This window comes from Phascolarctos cinereus, unplaced genomic scaffold, assembly GCF_003287225.1.
Source record: "Phascolarctos cinereus isolate Bilbo 61053 unplaced genomic scaffold, phaCin_HiC Scaffold_9;HRSCAF=440, whole genome shotgun sequence".
Lineage (NCBI taxonomy): Eukaryota > Metazoa > Chordata > Mammalia > Diprotodontia > Phascolarctidae > Phascolarctos > Phascolarctos cinereus.
This window is the reverse complement of record NW_027556402.1, coordinates 11,989,078-12,008,001: the sequence shown is the minus strand read 5'-3', so window position 1 is coordinate 12,008,001 and position 18,924 is coordinate 11,989,078. Positions and strand designations below refer to the sequence as shown.

General features: G+C 40.5%; 1 protein-coding gene across 1 annotated transcript in view; it reads right to left on the bottom strand.

Moving 5' to 3' along the window:
- Positions 1–1,712: 1,712 nt before the first annotated feature.
- The window catches only part of FAT4 (FAT atypical cadherin 4), a 161,978-nt gene continuing 144,766 nt past the window's right edge, over positions 1,713–18,924 (bottom strand). Inside the window, exons 7-9 of the mRNA XM_021008304.2 lie at positions 15,607–15,787; positions 5,880–6,130; positions 1,713–5,304 (exon numbers count right to left, since the gene is read on the bottom strand). Of these exons, the coding sequence (XP_020863963.2) occupies positions 1,811–5,304; positions 5,880–6,130; positions 15,607–15,787 (3,926 nt within the window). The 3' untranslated portion in view covers positions 1,713–1,810. The remainder of the gene's footprint in view (positions 5,305–5,879; positions 6,131–15,606; positions 15,788–18,924) is intronic.

The window sequence follows — 18,924 nt, the reverse complement described above, 5'->3', positions numbered from 1 at the left end:
GGTGCAGTGGATAGAACACTAAGCCTGGAAGCAGGAGGGCCCAAGTTCAAATCTGGCCTCAGACACTTACTAGCTGTGAGACCCTGGCCCATTTGTTTAGCCCTGTGTGCCTCAGTTTCCTCATCTGTAAATGAGCTGGAGAAGGAAATGGCAAACCACTCCAGTGTCTTTGCCAAGAAAACCCCAAAGGGGGTCACAGAGAGTCAGACATGACACAACAACCAAGTTGACAAGTTGGAGCTTAGAGCCAGAAGGACCTCAGGCCATCCAGCCCAACTCCTCTGTTTTACAGATAATGGAACCGAGACTCAGAGACCTGAAGTGACTCTGAACATAGTGAATGGCAGAAGAGGCATGTTTTGAATCCAGGACTTCCTGATATCTAGTACAGCAATCCAGACACTACTCCACACTCTCTTTCTGTCATAAGATACAGTTGATTTAAAATACTAACATATTTTCCTCATCTGCAAAATGCGATTAATAATTGAGGATCAAATACTGATGATATATGTAAAGTGCTTCTCAAACCTTAAAGCATTATAATAATACGTTTATTATTTTATTTTTATTATTATCATATCCTACCTTCCACTTCTACACTAGCAAGGTAAGTGTATTTTTGTTCTGAAGTCCAGAAAGTTTGACACTTTCTACATTAATACATAAATACATCAAATAAATAAATAATATATAAATATTATAAATTATAAATATATAAATACAAATAAATAAATATATAAATAAAAACATCAAAAAAACCCCAACACACTCTAGACTGTGAATTCAGAGCTATGGTTTTTTTTTTTTTTCAGAATGCATTCTCTGTGTTCTTCTCCCCTATAGGCCTGTGACTGAGGGGAAGCATGGCAGTCTTTCCAGCATAACCCTTTAATACCAGTGTAAAGGTCTTTAAATTCTCAAATCAATTCTGAATAACATGATGAGCCTACCTGTAAATCCAGCTTTGCAGACACAGTTGAAGCTCCCAGGGAAATTCTGGCAGATGGCCCCATTCTTGCATGGGTTGGGTAGGCATTCATTGATATCTCGCTCACAGGCCCGTCCAGTGAAACCTTCGGGACAGCTGCAAGAGAAGCCTCCCACCAGATTGTGGCAGGTGCCACCATTGTGACAGGGGGATGGCAGGCATTCATCAATGTCCATCTCACACCAGCTCCCGGCGTATCCTGGCAAACACTTACAAAAGAAAGGCTGGAGAGGCTCGTTGGTGACAATGATGACTGGGAGACTTTCCTGACTCTTCATGGCAGGACTCACTGCCAGCCTCCTTACACAGCTCCCTCCATTCTGACAAGGGCCATGGACACATGGATCGTGGTCAACAGACTCTACCCTGACTCCACTTTGCCGGAGAAGGATGTCCTTAATGCTCTCAAAGAAGGTGGCCACACCACTTGGATTCACATACTGGTTAGTATTTCTCTTCACAGCGGCCAACAGGAAGGTCCTATTGTTCTCTTCATAGGCTCCATACAGCTGCACAGCAGTCCCAAGACCTGTCAACTGGGAACTGGCAATGCGTAGGAAATGGAGGTAGTGATTGGTCAGAAAATCCCTCACTGTTGGCACACTGAGGCGGAGGAGGATACTGTTGTCCACAGTAGCATTGCTAAACCCAGCAAAGAAGACCCGGATGTTACTGCTGACGGCACTGTGCAATCCATCATTACTTAGGACGGTCAGGTCAAAGGTGCCATCTGTGGACCTGGCTTGGGAATTCAGATCACAAGTGCCACTGGGAATGCTAAAGAGACTCGTTACTCCAGAAGTCAGGGAACAATGAAAACTATCCAGCACATCTGGCATCTTGAGGCTTCACACTACCTAAAATCCCACCCGGGAACAAGTTACTGAAATAATGAACAAAGATTTCAACTGTTCTAGGTTCAGATGGATTGTCATTCTGGTCCATGACTCGGATATGGACAGTGCCTGTGGAAGACATCTGAGGAATGCCGGAGTCTCTGGTAATCACTGATAGATAGAAGTCACCAATTTGTTCTCTGTCAATCTCTCTAGTTGTAGTTAGAACCCCTGAAGTGCTGAGACTAAAATAGCTGGTGGCTGGCCCTGTGCTAAGCAAATAATATGTAAAGGGACCTTGATTTGGAGGGAGATCAGGGTCTGTGGACTGAAGGGTCATCACCAGAGTTCCTGCACGCTTGTTTTCCATGACCTCACCTTCCCTGATGGATAAGGTGGGTCCATTGTCATTGATATCTTCCAGGGTTACCAATAAGGAGGCACTTCCTGTAGCTGAGGGGGTTCCCAGGTCCACAGCTAAGACAGTCAGGTTATAGACAGGAAGGGTTTCTCGATCAAGCTCGGCAGTCACAGTAATCTGTCCTGTCTGGGGGTTAATGGAAAAGGCACCATTTTCATTCCCTGAACCAATAAAATAGGAAAACCTGCTCCAGCTGGGCACAGAGTCTGAGTCGAAGGCACTTACAAAGGTCACATGTGTTCCTATAGGCACACCTTCACTGATCTGTACATGATAGATCTCCAGGCTAAAAACAGGTGGGTCATTGGCATCGAGGATGGTGATATTCACACTTACTTCATCTACATCTGCACCACGGATACTCCCAGAATTTTTGGCCAGGACTTTCAAAGAAATCCTCTCTTCTTTTTCTCGATCGAGAATTCCAGAAACATAAATCTGCCCAGTTCTTGAATTAATCTGGAAACCTTTCTTTCTGCTAGTACCAAAAATCAGGTAGTGGACCTCCCCATCAGCTCCCATGTCACGATCACTAGCAAACACTTCTCCAACGATAGTCCCTTTGGATGCTGCCTCAGAGATTTCAAAATAATAAAGTTTGGAAACAAAGCGTGGTACATACTCATTGGTTCCTTTCAACTGGATGTTCACAGTAGCGAAGCTGTACCTCTCTTCATCAGGGACATTGAAGGCCTTGATTGTAAGATGGTAACTCTGCTTGGTTTCATAATCCAAGAATCCTTGAGTAGTAATGATTCCAGAGTTGGGGTCAATGACAAAGAGGTCACTATCTGAAGACTGCAAAGAGTACGCGATCGCAGCATTACTGCCAGAATCAGAATCTGTTGCATGGAGCCGCATGACTGTTGTCCCACTGGGGGCATTTTCCAACACGGTGGGAGAATACTCCTCTGGGACGAATACGGGAGAGTTGTCATTCACATCAAGGACATTAATAGTGACGCTGCAGTAGCTGGTCCGTGCCATCCATCCTCCATCTGTAGCACTAACTGTCATTTCATGTCTCTGGTGCAGCTCATAGTCTAGGGCTTTGGCTAGGGTTAATGCACCTGTTGAAGCATTAATTGCGAAAAGGCCATCTTCATTTCCTGAAGAAATATGATAAGTGATTAGGCCATTCATTGCCGCATCTCGATCACGAGCAGACACAGTTCTGATAATGGAACCAACACTCTGGCTCTCAGGAACTGTTGCGCTCACGTGGTTTTGAGAGAACTCTGGGCTATGATAGTTTTCCTCAGTAACAACAATTTGAACTGTGGCTTGAGATGAAAGTGGAGGGTTCCCTTTGTCCCTGGCAGTGACTGTCATCAAAAAGTTTTGGTTTAAATCAGACATCAGAGAAGAGGCAACAGAAACCCACCCAGTGGTGCTGTCCAACTTGAATTTCTCCACAGGGGTTTCATTTGAAATGAAGTATTCAACTTCAGAATTCACCCCAAAATCTTTATCATCTATGGCAGTGACTTTGATAAGCTTTGTTCCAACCCTTACATTTTTGGTAACAGGAGTGAAATATTTACTATTAAGAAATCGAGGGGCATTATCATTACTGTCCACAATATTAATGGTAACAGTTGTCTCACTCAGCAAAGAAGGACTTCCTCTGTCTGAAGAAGTCACAATAAAACTATGTCTATTTATATTTACATTACTGGAACCTGTGACATTTCGATATTTTAAGGACTGCTTATTAAAAATTTCTCCTGTGGTGGCATTAATCCTAAAAAATTCAGATTGAGATTTAATGAAATAGAAAACCTGACCATTGGACCCTTCATCAGGATCTGTTGCAGAGACCTGAGCCACTTTGGCACCAATTTCAGTGAGCTCAGGACAGTCCAGGTAGTAGGATGGCTTCTTGAATCGTGGGGCATTATCATTGACATCTGTCACAAAGATAGCAACATCTGTGCTGACCGTCCATCCAGAGTCGTGTGCAGAAACTCTGATCCTGTAACGATCAGTATCTTCCCGGTTGAGAGGCCGACTGATGATGATGTCTCCTGTGCTAGGGTTGATGGTAAAAGGAAGACTCGTATCTATTATAGAGTACCTGCTAACAGCATTCACACCAATGTCTTCATCTGAAGTGGTGACTCGTGTCACTGTATAACCAAGGGGGGCATTTTCAGGTACAGGGGCAGTAAAGATTTGGGAGAATCTTGGGGCATTATCATTTTCATCCAAGACATTGATGATGATTGTCACTGTGGTGCTCTGAGAAGGAGTGCCTTTGTCCGAACATCTCACTGTGAGAACATACTGGGACACTTTTTCCCTATCCAAAGACCTGACAGTTCTAATTTCTCCAGTGTTGTGATGGATACTGAAGCTATTTTCGCTATTACCATTGACTATGCTGTACTCTAACTGCCCACTGGGGCCGCTGTCTTTATCTATCGCAGAGACAGTAAGTATTGTGCGAGGGGAAAGATTTTCTAATATCTCTGCAACAAATGGGTCATCCTTGAACACTGGTGAGTTGTCATTGACATCTAGAACTGCTATAGCTAGTTTCTCATATGATGAGAAAGGAGGGAAGCCTGCATCCCTGGCCTCTATCCACACCACATATTTCTGCACTGTTTCAAAGTCCAGCTGTTGACTGATGGAGACTTGTCCAGTCAGTTGGTCAATGTGGAATGCACCTCCAAGATTGCCACTCGCAATAAAATAGGACAAAGGTTCCCCTCTGGAGGAAGACCCAGTAATGGTGGTAATGAGAGTGCCAACCGGTTGACTTTCAGGGAACAGAAACGTTTGTTGTTTAGCTCGAATTTTGGGGAAATCACCCATATTCCCAAAACGGACAGTCACTGTTGTTGAGTCCATCTTTGGAGATAAGCCACCATCTTTCACATGTACAAAAAATGTTATTTCTGACGCTGTATTTAGGAGTTCAGCTGCCATAATTGCACCACGCAAGGGGTCAATGTGGAATTTTTCAGAGTTTCTGCCGGTAAGGGAATAATGGAGTTCAGAATTGGGCCCAGTGTCAGGATCGGTGACAGTGACGGAAAAGACAAATGAACCTACAAAAGAGAGACTAGAGTCACTACCGATGCTACACAAATCGAATATTTTAAAGGCAAAATGTCATTGGGAGAGCAAACTATTGCATTGCCTCCTTGAACTTAACCCTTCCCTTTGTACTGAGGAAGGATAATGGATCTTTATCCTGGGCTCCAATGACTACAATACATCTTAATGTGGAAGGAATGCATTATGCTGGCCCACATTCTCCACATTAGATGTTAACAAAAGTTATGTACCTATTTTCCAAAAAGTCACTTTTGCCTTTATTATACAGGAAGAAGCCTGAGTCTACACAGGCCGTTAGATGACCATTTTTGATGTCTCTTTGAAAGATGCAGAGAGGAGTAAGAGGAGGTCCTTGGGAATCAAAGCTTCTAGAAGACTATCTCAGAACACTTAGCTGTCCACAAAATATGGCCTAAATGAAAAATTGTTCTCCTGCCCAAGGATTCAAATAATTTTGAAAGCCATTGTGTTTTCAAATACACAATCTTGCTGAATTAAAATAAACTACAATGTTGATGCAGTATCATCCATTTTCTAATTTCACTGGGTTATATCATTGGATTACCTGAAGGAGTAGGTGATGGGATGTGAGTAACATAGGGATGATGTTGGAATCTTGGTGGGTTATCATTGACGTCTGTCACAGTGACAGAGACACTGGTGGAACTGGAAAGGGGTTCTGGGACTCCACCATCACTGGAAACTACTATCAACGTATAGTTTTCTTTTGTCTCTCTGTCCAATAGGGCACTGGTGATGATCTGTCCTGTAGATGGATTTATTGTGAATTGGGAATTTCCGCCAATGAGTCTATAGCTGAAGAACAAGGGGAGAAAAAGAAGCACAGTTGTCACATAATTTCTTCAACAATAAAGGCCCTGTGGAGTCTAGAGGACCTGGGTTTAAGTCCTGCCTCCAACAAATGTTAATTATTTGATCCTCACCAAGTCACTTTCCTACTCAGTGTCCCAGGGAACTTTGTAGGCAACAAATTACAGATGAGTTGCTGATTTGATCTAGACAGGGAATTTCCATAATGAGTTTCCTCCCCACCCCTATCCCAATTGATGAAATCATAGATAAGGGTTAAAAAATAATTTTAGCATGGTTCTTAAATGGGTATAGGAAGTGGAAACTACTGGACAAATTATAAGTGGTTTAACACATAAGGAATGTCATACAAGCAAAGACTATGAGTATAAGAAAAATAATTCTAAGAAAGAGATGATACATTGAAGACCTTTTCAAGTGAGTTTATTAAACAAATTTAATAAAATTAGACTAAATGTAAGCATGTATCCATAAATTAATGACTAGATGAAATATATGGTTTGTAACTCTGAATTCAAATAAAACATTTCTTAAATTAAAATAAATTGTTTTTCAGTGTAATGAAAAAGTGCTGACCTCAAACCAGGAAGACCTGGGTTCAAGTGCCATTTCTGAAACCTCAGGACACACATAGTGACTGTGTGACTCTGGGCAAGTCACTTAACCTTCTCAGTGCAGTAGGCAGTTCTCTAAGATTATAATTTACAGAAAAAGTCCCAACCTGCACTGGTGAAGTGAATTCCTTCATTCATGGAGATCCCCATACCAGTGAAATCATATGCCAATCTCTATCCCTATTCAACACCAGGTATACCAACGCTAGAGAAGATGCATTCAATCCTCATGCTTCAACGACAAAGCCTTCTAATTACCACATTGATTGCCTAGGCAGTGGAAAGCATTATATATTCACACAGATTACTGATTGCTAGCTCCCTCACTTGTCATCTTTCCATTGACTTCTTATTTTCAAGAAAGATCAAACATCTTCACACATATTTTCATATTAATCAGATTGCTTAATTAAGGTCTTATTTAAAACGGACACCTTTCGATTGAAGGTGATTTTTTTTCTCTTCATCATTCAAGAAAAAAATCACTGTTCCATCCAGACAGGTAGTTCATAGAGCATGGAAAAAAACCTTGAAAAAGAGTAAAGAAGGAAACCACCAATCTTCAAGATTCAAGAAATGGCTATAATGACATCTTAAAATAGACAGGTGGCAAGGTGTCATTCCCTTGACTTTTTCTTTCTTTCTACTTGTCCAAGTAAATGTTTCTTCCTATTTCACAGGCTCTCAAGTGTCTTGCTTGTTATTCACATGCCTTTTAGTCTGAATCCGCGAGAGATGACAAGACCAATCAGTCAGTCATCAAGGATATATAAAGCATCTACTAGGCATCAGGTACTGTGCTACCTGGTGGGGACACAAATAAAAGGGACTATACATGTTCTACTTCCAACTTCAAAGAGTTATGACAATGCCAGTCCTTGTTACAATTATTGTAGCTAGTGATTCGTCTCTGGGATGGATATTATATTACTTTTGCTACAATCATAAACCAAGAAGATTATAAACTTCTCCCTTCACTCTGCACTGATGAGATAACAAATCCAGAAGAGTATTAACTGCTTAATAAAACTTGGGTTCTTGCCAGTAATGTGCTAGTCCCCTGATCCCTCTCCCCTCTTGGTGATCAAGGCTCTAAGAAAGGAGATATGGCCCCGGTGGGATTTTGACTCTGTGAACACTTTTACAGTACAATATGATATAGATTTGGAAACTGCCCAATAATTTTAAGGAGACAGAAAAAGATGCTATGCTGCATTATAACTTTCATCACAAGCTCTAATGACAAGATCAAGGTCTAATCAGAGCTCATGTGCTGTAAATAGCACAGCAGGCTATTCTGTTTACAAATGAGTCTGAGGGAAAGAATGAAGCCAAGCCAATGCTAGAGGGTTGTTTTGAGCTATTTTAAAATTAAGATAGTGATAAGCATGACATAGCCCAGAGCCATTTGAGAGGTTTAATGACTCACTGGATAAATGAAGATGCACTCCTTCAAGGTCCATTAATCTCCCATAAAAACCCTATTATCAAAAAACATTATCAGCTAATTATTTTCAAGAAGCCTAGTGTATTAGGCACTCCGTACATGTCTTTATGCAAAAATGTTGTGCTGTATTAGAAGGTGTTCTGAAGGAAAATTCCCATCCCTAACTCTACCTCTACTAGTGGAATGGTTTGGGGCATCCTCCTGGGGCGCTTTGCTTTCCTCATTTGTAAAGCAGAGTCCTCTGTTTGGCATTTAAAGCTCCTCATGACCTGACCTCAAAGTATTTGAAGTTTACAAAATGCTTTTCAGACATGATTTTATTTGAGCCTTACAGAAACCCTGATTTAAGCAAAACTGCCCTCTCTGGAGTTGACGATTCTCTCTTCATTGAAAACTCTGATTGTCTTTTCGAAGTCTGAATCCTACTTCACTCTGCACTCTATCTGACACTGTTGAGCAACCCTCTGCTCTTGGATGCACTGTGCTCTGGATTTTCACGCCTCTGTTCTCACCTACTTTTCTTCCTATCTGTCTCACCACCCTCAGTCTCCTTTGCTGACGCATGATCCATATCATGTTCCCTAACTGTAGCGGCTCCCCAAAATTCTTTGCCAAGCCTTCTTCCTCTTTCTTCTTCCTCTATATTTTAAGTTTTGGCAAACAACAGTTTCCATGGATTCAACTATTGTCTTATGACTCTCAGTTCTACATAGCCAACCCATCTCTCAGTCTCATATCATCACTCTTCAAACTGGCTGTCTCACAGACACCTCAGACTAAATATGTCCAAAAACTGAGCTCATTTTATTTTTTCCAAAATCCCCACCAATTTAAACATTTCTATTTCTTTCAAAGGTACCAGATTGATTTCTTAGTAGTTGTTTTGTTAGATTTCTTTCCTTTTTTTTTTTTAAGTAATCAGGGTTAAGTGACTTGCCCAGGGTCATATAGCTAATAACTGTGTAAAGCTGGATTTGAACTCAGGTCCCCTTGATTGGAGGGTTGGTGCCCTATCTACTGTGCCACTTCACTGCCCCTTTTGTTAAATTAACAAAGTATATTTTAATATATGTTTGTAGGCATACTTTAAAAAAAATAACCCTTCAATGTCTATCTACTCTTGAAGGGTCTTTTAAAAATAAATATTATAAAATTTCTGAGCTATTTTAAATGTATAAAGTAGTAGCTCATTAAAACTCAAGCAGATTTTACATTTTCTTTGTCGAACAAAACTTTCTCTTTCTTTCTTTTTCCTTCCTCCCTTCCTTCCCCCTCTCCCTTTTCTCTTCCCTCCTTCCTTTCCTTCCCTTCCTCCTTTCCTTCCTTCCTTCCTTGGGTGGGTACATGTTCTGTGATATACCTTCTGTATTATCTATTAAGTTTCTGGAGGGCAAGCCTCTATATATGTCTTGTACATACCAGCAGCTATCTTCTTCCATCATCACAAGCACTCAGTAGTGTCATTGATTTTCATCACGAGACTTAGCAACTTAAATGAATCTTTTGAAAGATAAATTCTTGGAGTACGTGGGTGATATTTGAGAAACTGTATTATTGTCCATTTAAATAAATGTTAAGTATGGATGGTTTCCGAGGCGTTGCATTATTCCTAGCCCCAGGCATTTTATTTTACTTTTACCATAGTTAGAAATAAGAATTGTAGTGCCAGGTGAGGTAGCATATGCCAGTAATCCCTGACACTGGGAAGGCTAAGGCTCGGGGATCTTTTGGGGGTGGGAGTTCTGAGCTACAGCAGACTAAACCAATCAGGTGTCCACATTAAATTCTTCTATGGTGAGTTCCTGTGAAAAGTGGGGCCAATTGGCCCAGGTTAGAAACAGAATAAGTCAAAGTTTCCATGCCAAAGTGGAACCAGGTGTATGAGTGGTTCCTGTGCTTCCAGCCTAGTGGATGTAAAGTGACCTAGAGGAAGGGAAGGGAAGGGAAGGGAAGGGAAGGGAAGGGAAGGGAAGGGAAGGGAAGGGAAGGGAAGGGAAGGGAAGGGAAGGGAAGGGAAGGGAAGGGAAGGGAAGGGAAGGGAAGGGAAGGGAAGGGAAGGGAAGGAAGGGAAGGGAAGGGAAGGGAAGAAGGGAAGGGAGGATTCATGGTGTGTGTAAGCAAGTGATAACACACTACAAATAAGGGTTAAGCAGAAGAATCTGAGTAAATTGTATCATTAATGAAATTGCATGTACAGAAAAGATAGGCTGATTGAGACTAAGGGATAAAGTGATAGTCTATGAGCACCACAGGTATACTTGTGATGTGAAGAGAAAAAGAGAAAGCCGTCACCATGTTGGGTAGACTCCTCGGGGCATAATGCTGAGAGGATATGGACAGGAGTCACGTGGGATAGACAGATATGGATGGGTTGTAAAAATGTCTTAGTGAGATTTCAGATCCATTAGAGTCTGAGAGTACCATTCTGTCATGCTCTTTAGTATTTTACTCCAATACTGTTCAATTCTAAAAGTTCATATCCTTTAGAAGAAGAAAAGTGGAAGAAATGAGAAGGCCATTTTTGACCACATCATTCTGGGCTGTTTTCTGCAGGACTGAGTTAAGCAGCATTAATAACTAATGTAAAGTCATTTTGAATTCCCCGAAGAATTCATCAGCCCACAGTGGGTAATGCTGAAGCTGCCACTACCACTTATTGTCTTCATTATGTCTATGCAGGAAAAGGTTTGCTTCAACAATAATAATGTACTTAATAAAACAAAATGAAATACAGAAAGGAATACTATTTTTGGTAAATAAAATCAAACTAACATCTTTTGATTGGCATCAGGAGGAAGCACATAGTCTCATTTTGGCTTTTTCAGTTTTGAGGTATAACTCCTAACTCTAGAATGTCACTATGGAGATTTGGTGGGTCAGGAATGCCACTGGCATTACCCAGAATCTCTCAGATTTTCAAGGCTTTTGACCTCGGGGGAACTTCCTTTTGCTGACAAGTTGTGCAGTTGAAATGCAAAGAAGTCAGACTGAGAGGCAGAGAAGACAGGGAAAACTCCAGGCTTTTCTTGCTGCCTCAGCAGGACATGGGAGTGAGGTAGAAGCTGACCTTGAAACAGAATAACAGGGAAAGCAAGTAGAATCAAGAACTCATGGCTTGGTAATGCATGAATAGAAGTAGAGAATAGTAGGCCAGCAAGAGTGGACTAGAGGGTGAGCAGACTACTTGATTTGGAGGGAGCGGTTAATGAGATTATAAGAACCTAGCCTACACTACCTGTCTTCCCCCTACATTCTTTGAAATTTTCTTGGAGCTCCCATATATACACTCCACTTTAGCTGTCTGATCACTTTCTGCCCTGCTCCCCCCTCTCACAGGCGGAAAGAAGAGGGAAGGGGAAGGAGAGAGATCGAACTTCTCTTGGCTTCATATACTGTTCCACCCTGTCTTGTTTGTAAGTGATTGTTCATGTTCTTACACTATTTGAAATGGCCGTGAGAGTTCATTGGATGTTACCAGTTGCAGTTACTTTAGTCCAAGCCTGAAAGTTTCCATTTGAAATTGTAACACGGAAAGCTAACCCAGAAGTGAGAGGAGATTTTGCTCAGCTCATCTCACGATGAGGTGGGCATGAAGTTTGAGGTGGGGAATCTCTGTACTTTAATACACTTCATGTCCATTCATACCCCAGGCAGCTTTATGAACCCAGAGAATGATTTCACAAGGAAATGAGACAGTAGCAGAAAGAGATGGTGGCTGCTGTGTTTCTTCAGGGAACTTTCTTGCAGGCATCACTTCAGTCAACCTCCTGCCTGGCTATAGCATGTCTCGATAAATTCAAATGTAAAATTTAAAGCTCAAGTAATCCAGGAAACTGTGAAACCACAAGTACTGAACCACATTAGACCTGCCAACACAGAAAAGAGTCTGAGAACCCCATTGTAGCCTAACGCTTCCATCTCCAGGGATATTACTTTGCATTCCTAACCAACTTGGGCTATCCCAATATAACCAGTTCACTGGCTCATCATGGATTAACAAATGATAACTGACTACTTGCTTATAGCATACAGGGGTAGGTCATATGTCCTTAAACTATTTAGCTTCAGTGCAGTAAACATGGAAGACATTCGTACTTGAGGGTAGATAACAGCCTAAACAAGTTGTACTAGAGTATTGGATCTGGAGTTAGGAAGGCCAGGATTCAAATCCTACCCCTACCCTGCAGCACTAAGGGGTTTTCCTAGATAGAATGTAAGCTTATTGAGGACAACTATTCTATTTTTGTCTTTGTATCCCCTCCCACCTATCTGATGCATAGTAGGTGCTTCATATATGATTGATTGACTCTGTGTGCATGTGTACGGGTAGGTAAGTTACAACCACACTGAATCTTAGTTTCAAAATTTTTAAAATAGAGATAATATCTGCAGTACTATGTCATATGATTGTTAGGAGGTTAAACAAGGTAAGATATATAAACTGGTTTGGAGACTTTAAAGTGCTATTTAAATATTGGAATTTTGTGACTAACAGCTATAAGGGGAAAAAAGAATAAAATTATATTAGCCAACGCACATAAAAATAGCTCATACAAATGAGATAATGGATGTAAAACTCTGCAAACATTATGGCATTATGTAAATAAAAACTATTATTATCATTACTCTTATTATTATTGGAATCATCTCATTCTTCTTATCTAGTTTGATGAGGACTAAATGGAAATTAGCGAGCATTGGGTTTCCATGCTGCTATTACTTTTTTGTGTTGAATGCTCACTGAACATCTGCACAGGAGGATAAAATGACTACTTTTTTGCATTTGAATAAAAATATAAGGATGTGCATACAACTTCTATTGTTTCATTGAAAACATTTTTAGGATTCATTTAGTATCATACAGGATGATGGGATGACATGTACCATATCCTGCTCCCACATGGTTTTAATTTCTTCTGTTAGGTTATTTTGCAAGATTTACATTCCACATTGAGTATTTGGCCTGGTGATACCTATTAAAATATTCTTCTAAAATTTTCATGGATCATTGTGATGTCCAGGTCACCATGGGCATGAATTCTATCAGTAGTAAAGGTCCAGTTCAAGTATAGTTTATTTTTAGGGATATATTTTGTCTGTGTCTGTAGTATAGGAATTTCTTATCAGTTTTTGAAAGATAGTGATGTATGATTCTAGCCACTGGATTGTGTCTTGTTATGTATTCAGTAGGTGCTAAGAGTTTTTAGTCTATAGGGCTGTGTTGCAGTTTCTATCATTCCCTTGAATGATCTGAATTATATCTGGACTCCTTAAGGATAACCTTTTCATTATGATGATGTTAATTATGATCTGTGACCAAAGACACAGAAATGTTCCTTGATTCAACCCTTTCAATATGACTAAGCCAGTCTGCTTCAAAGGAGCTGTAACCCCATTAAATGTGTTAATTAATGTCACAAAACTTTAGTCGACATTTAAAGCCTGTTAATAAGGGCTCTGATGAGTTATTCTTTTTATATTATTTCTTCTGCCTCTGAGTCTTTGTGAATAGCAACCTACATGCCTTGAATGCCCCCCTTTCTCATCTCCATCTCTTAGAATTCTTTGCTTTCTTCAAGGCTCAGTTCAGACAAAAACCTCTTATGGGAAGCCTTTCCTGATCCCTACTCATAATCCCTATATTTGCTTATCTGCATGTTATATACAGGGAAGCTAGGTGATGCAGTGGAATGTTGAGCCTAGAGCTAGAAGACTCAGAGTTCAACTCTGGCCTCAGAAATGTACTAACTGGGTGACTTTGGCAAGTCATGTTTGCTTCAGTTTTCCCATCTATAAAATGAGCTGGAGAAGGAAATAGCACAACGCTGTAGGATATTTGCCAAGAAAACCCCAAATGGGCTCACAAAGAGTTGGGCACAACTGAGGCAGAAATGATGATTATATGCACTTTTCTCAATACTCCAGAATTGTAATTTCTTCCTTCTGTTGATCATTTCCTCTTTATCCTGTTTAGCTTGTGTGTACATACTGTTTTGCATATTGTCTCTCTCATTAGATTGTGAGCTTCTTGAAGGAAGGGCTTTCTTTTGCCTTTCACTGTATCCCCAGAATTTAACAAAGGGTCTGGCACATAGGAGGACATTAATCAACGCTTATTGATTAACATACATTAGATTGTAAGCTCCTTGAGGGTAAAGACTATTCTCCATTATGCCTTTGAATCCCCAGTGCTTAGCATAGGGTCTTCCATACATTGGGGTGATTAATTAATGCCGGCTTAATTGAATTGAATTTATTAAATATCCCTCCACATTTAGCTCATGTTTTATGATGATTATACTTTCCCACTGAACAGGAATCCAATATAGCAAATGCAATCACATTTTGCAAATCTTAAAGTTATATTGGTGCTAGTAGTAATCTAGAGGAGAAACTGGCCCTTTGGTTTTTCTCTGGAAAAGAATGTGCTTTGTTAACATCCAGCTAATCCAAAGCCATTTAGGGAAAAGTATGATAAGCTATAGAACATTCAGAGGAGGGTAATCTAAAGGGCTTCAAGATCAGACAACAGGAAGATTAATTGGAGGAATAAAGCATGGTTCATCTGGAGAAGAAAAGTCTTGGTGGTACTGGGAAGTGGGTTAGCGAAAGGTAGGACATGTTAGACACCTTCAGATATTGTCAAGAGCTGTATGGTGGAAGGATTAGACTTTTTCTTCCTTACCCCAAAGAGCAGGAATAAAAAATGGCTGGAATTGATTTCTAGCCAGATGACAGTTAGATTGAGACTTGAGGTCAGTCAATCAATAAACATTTATTAAGTTCTCATTATGTGACTAGCATTGTATTAAATGTCGGGTATACAAATAAATGCAACTACCAATTAGTTATGGAAAAGTGAAATGAGCCACTTCAGGAGGTAGTGGGTTTCCCTCACTGGAGAACTTCAAGCCAAGGTTGGAGGACCGCTCAGCAGAGATCTTTTCAGAGGATTCTTGTTCAGGTATGAGCTGGTCTTGATGACTTCTGAGGTACCTTTCAACTTGGAAATTCAATGATTTACCAAGATACAGTGATCAATGTCCATGAAGTTATGTTTAAAAGATTATGTATGACCTGGGCTTTCATTCTAATGAGGATAAGACACTTATTTGCTCAGAAGTAGAGAGCAATTGGTGATAAACAATTGGAGTCAGCTCAAACCTGAAAGTCAACTGTTAAAGTTTCTGTGTGGCTATTTATGCTTCAGAAATCAGCAAACATTACAAATCAGGGCTTAATTTATTGTTTGCTGATTTTCCAGATTTAAGAAAGTGATAGAAAAATGTTAATAAACCAGGTTAAACTTAAAAGAATTGTGCACATTTTTCCCCAGGAGCTGGTTGTTAAACATATACCAGAACAGAGACCATCACATGACCAATGGAAAGGCATCCTACCTGATGACTGCATTTGTCGAGGCATCCGTATCTGAGGCATTCACAAGCAGCACATCTGATCCAGTCGGGGCATCTTCTGAAATGGTAGCAGAGTACATCTTGTGGGCAAAGGTAGGGACATTGTCATTGACATCATCGACCATAACATTCACAGTGCCAGTGCCAGTGAGGGCAGGAGACCCTGAAGGGGAAAAAAAAGCAAATAAATCAACAAAGGCAAGTCTTAATACTATGATTGGTAATCCTAAAGAGCTGTCTTAAATGAGATGACAGGTAGCTCACGTCGTCACATGAGCTATTGGCTTTTCTCTATAGAGTACATTTCCTCTCCCATTTCTGCACAGGCTGTCCACCATGTCTAGAATTCACTCCTCTTTTATTCCCTCCTTTTGGAATCCTTAGCTCCCCTCAAGGCCCAGCTAAATGTCACTTCCCTAATAAGGATCTTTCTGGTCACACCAGTTGAAAGGGTTCCATTCACAGTCTCCCCCCAATTTTTCTTTCTTGAATTTATTGTGCATATTATTTATATTTGTTTGACTTTATACATTATTCCTCCCAAAAGGATTTTAAATTCCTTGAGGGCTAGGGCAGTTTCATTTATTTTTTCTTTCTACTGTAATCCCCTAGCATAGTGTTTGACACATGGCAGACATGAAATAAATGCTTATTAAATTGAATTATGTAAATATTTAATATGAACATTAAAGTACAAGTGATCCAGACACTTCTAAGAGATGATATGAGAAACAAAATTATATTGATAAGCTAGAACCTAGGAGAATTATATCAAATCAAGTCAATGAACACTTATTAACCTTCTATAAGAAGAACAGAATCATCACTCAGACAGTTTTAAATCTATGCTCCCTTTAATCTAAACACAGTCTCCTCATATACATATGCATTGATTTGTAAATCCATATGTATGGTTGCATGTATAGGTGTGGTGAGAGGTATTGGAATGAGTATGAGAGGACGCATAGTGCAGTAGAGAGACAGCTGGCTGCAGCATCAGTAAGGGACTCAAATCTTAAAACTACCACGTGTATGTGTGTTTATGGTGCATGTAGATATGTAGGTACTTGTTATTCAGTTCTTTCAGTCGTGTCTGACTCTCCGTATCTCCATTTGGGGTTTTCTTGGCAGAGATACTGGAGTGATTTACCACTTCCTTCTCCAGCTCATTTGGCAGATGAGGAACTGAGGCAAACAGGGGGAAGTGGCTTACCCAGGGTCACACAGCTAGTAAGGGTCTGATTTGAACTCACAAAGATGAATCTTCCTTACTCCAGGCCCATCCACTGAGCCACCTAGTTGCACATATGCATGTATATGCATGTATATACATGTGTGTATGTGGACAGTACGCTTATGTGTGTGTACACAATTGCATATTTCCTCATGGCGAGTTTGCTATACCAATAAAGTCTCAATCTGGCTGCTCACTGAGAGTAGGTCAAAGACATGGGAACAAATAAACAAGAAAGAAAAATTTCCAGTTTGCTTTGAGCCAAGAACTGAAAGGAATGACACCATATGTAAGTAAGTTTATAGTTTCTGTCTGTCTCTGCCTCTGTGTGTGTCTCTGTCTCTTTCTCTGTCTGTCTCTGTCTCTCTGTCAGTCCCTCCCCCCCCATTTCTCCTCCTTCCTGTCATATCTCTCCGTCTGTCTTGTTCTTAGGGATTAAATACAATCAGAAGATACCATGTAACACTAGAAAGATCAGACTCTTCAACCGACACCAAAAATTAATATAATTTGACTCTGAAATAAACCTTTTCATCCTTCTATCTCTATTTGTTTGGCTTTAAGAATTTTTGAAGCAGCATTGAGCCAATGGATGCAGCTCGGTCCTTCGATATATTCTTAAATTCCACTCCTTCTTAAGCAGCAGCACTGTCACATGCCCTGACTCCCTAAGGAGCTCGGATGCCAAGGCCCGCTTTAGGGTGAGTTCTTTGAGATCTCTCCCATACTGAAGCATCAATCTCTATAGGCCCAAAAATTTCATCCTGAAACAACCTGGTGGAGGAGGAGCGAGCCTAAACCATAGGTTAGGGATTTAGACAACAGACAGGGGTCAAAGGTGCAGAGACAGTTGGTCATTGTAAACATGAGGCTCTAATTAAGCCCAAGTCACTTCTGGTGAATCCCAACCTAATCGAGGGCAATGTTCAGCTTCGGCGAATCTGATCATGATGGATGACATGGGTGGATGCCTGTTAGGGCAGGCTTATGTAGTTTCATCTGGGATTGATTTACAGGAACCAGATGCAATCAGAAAGAAGGGACAAAAGGCAGTGACAGAGTTGCGGCGAAGATGGAAAGTCAACTCACCAGGAGTATAGGATGTCAAAAGAGCAGCAAAGTTTGCCTGACAGCTGTTGAAATGTGAGGGATGGGGTTAATGCAAGAGGAAAGGAGGACAGCAGAGAAAGGGGATTCAAAATTCAACTTTCCAGCATGTGTGTAGATCATGGATTTTGCTGATATACCTCAAGCAGGGATGTGAACATGGGCCACTGGTGAGAAAACCACTGTGATGATTAGCTAGAAGTGACAGCAAATATTTTCAAGTCTTCCTAGCTTGTTAGTAGGAAGGGGATTAGGGATAAATTTGCACAAAACATGTATGTTAGCAATAGATCACATCTACATGGCCCTGTGAGGTTTTCAAAGCTCTTTATCTGTTATTTCATTTCATCATAATTAAGAACTATAGCTAAGAAATATCAAAGCGCTTTACACATGCATGTCATCCCAAAAGTCTTGGTGCAGTTTTATGCCATTTTATAATTATATAGACCTATAGATACAAAACGCACTGAGACTTTTGTGATGCCCTCAGAAGATTTTCACAACAACCTTTTAAGATAGCTGCTATTATTATACCTATTTTGCAGGTAATAGTAACTAATGGCTAGAATTTATATAATGCTCTAAGGTTTGCAAAGCACGTTCTAATATTACTTCATTTGAGTCTTGCAACAACCTGGGAGTTAGAGGATACTATTATCCTCACTTTACAGATAGGAAACTACCCAAGGTCACACAGCTGGTGTCCAAGACAGTATTCAAACTCAGGGCTCCCTGACTCCAAATCCAGTCTTCTATCTACTGTGCACCTAGCTGCCTACAAATACAAGTACAGTAAAAGGTTAAGGAATTTAACCTACCCAGGATCATATAGCTAGTGGATGTCTGACCTAAGATTCAAACCCAGGTTCTCCTGACTTCTGGTCCAGTGTCTATCCACTACTTATGTTACCTCCCACAGTATTCATGCTATATAACCCAGTGGTTATTTCCATTGT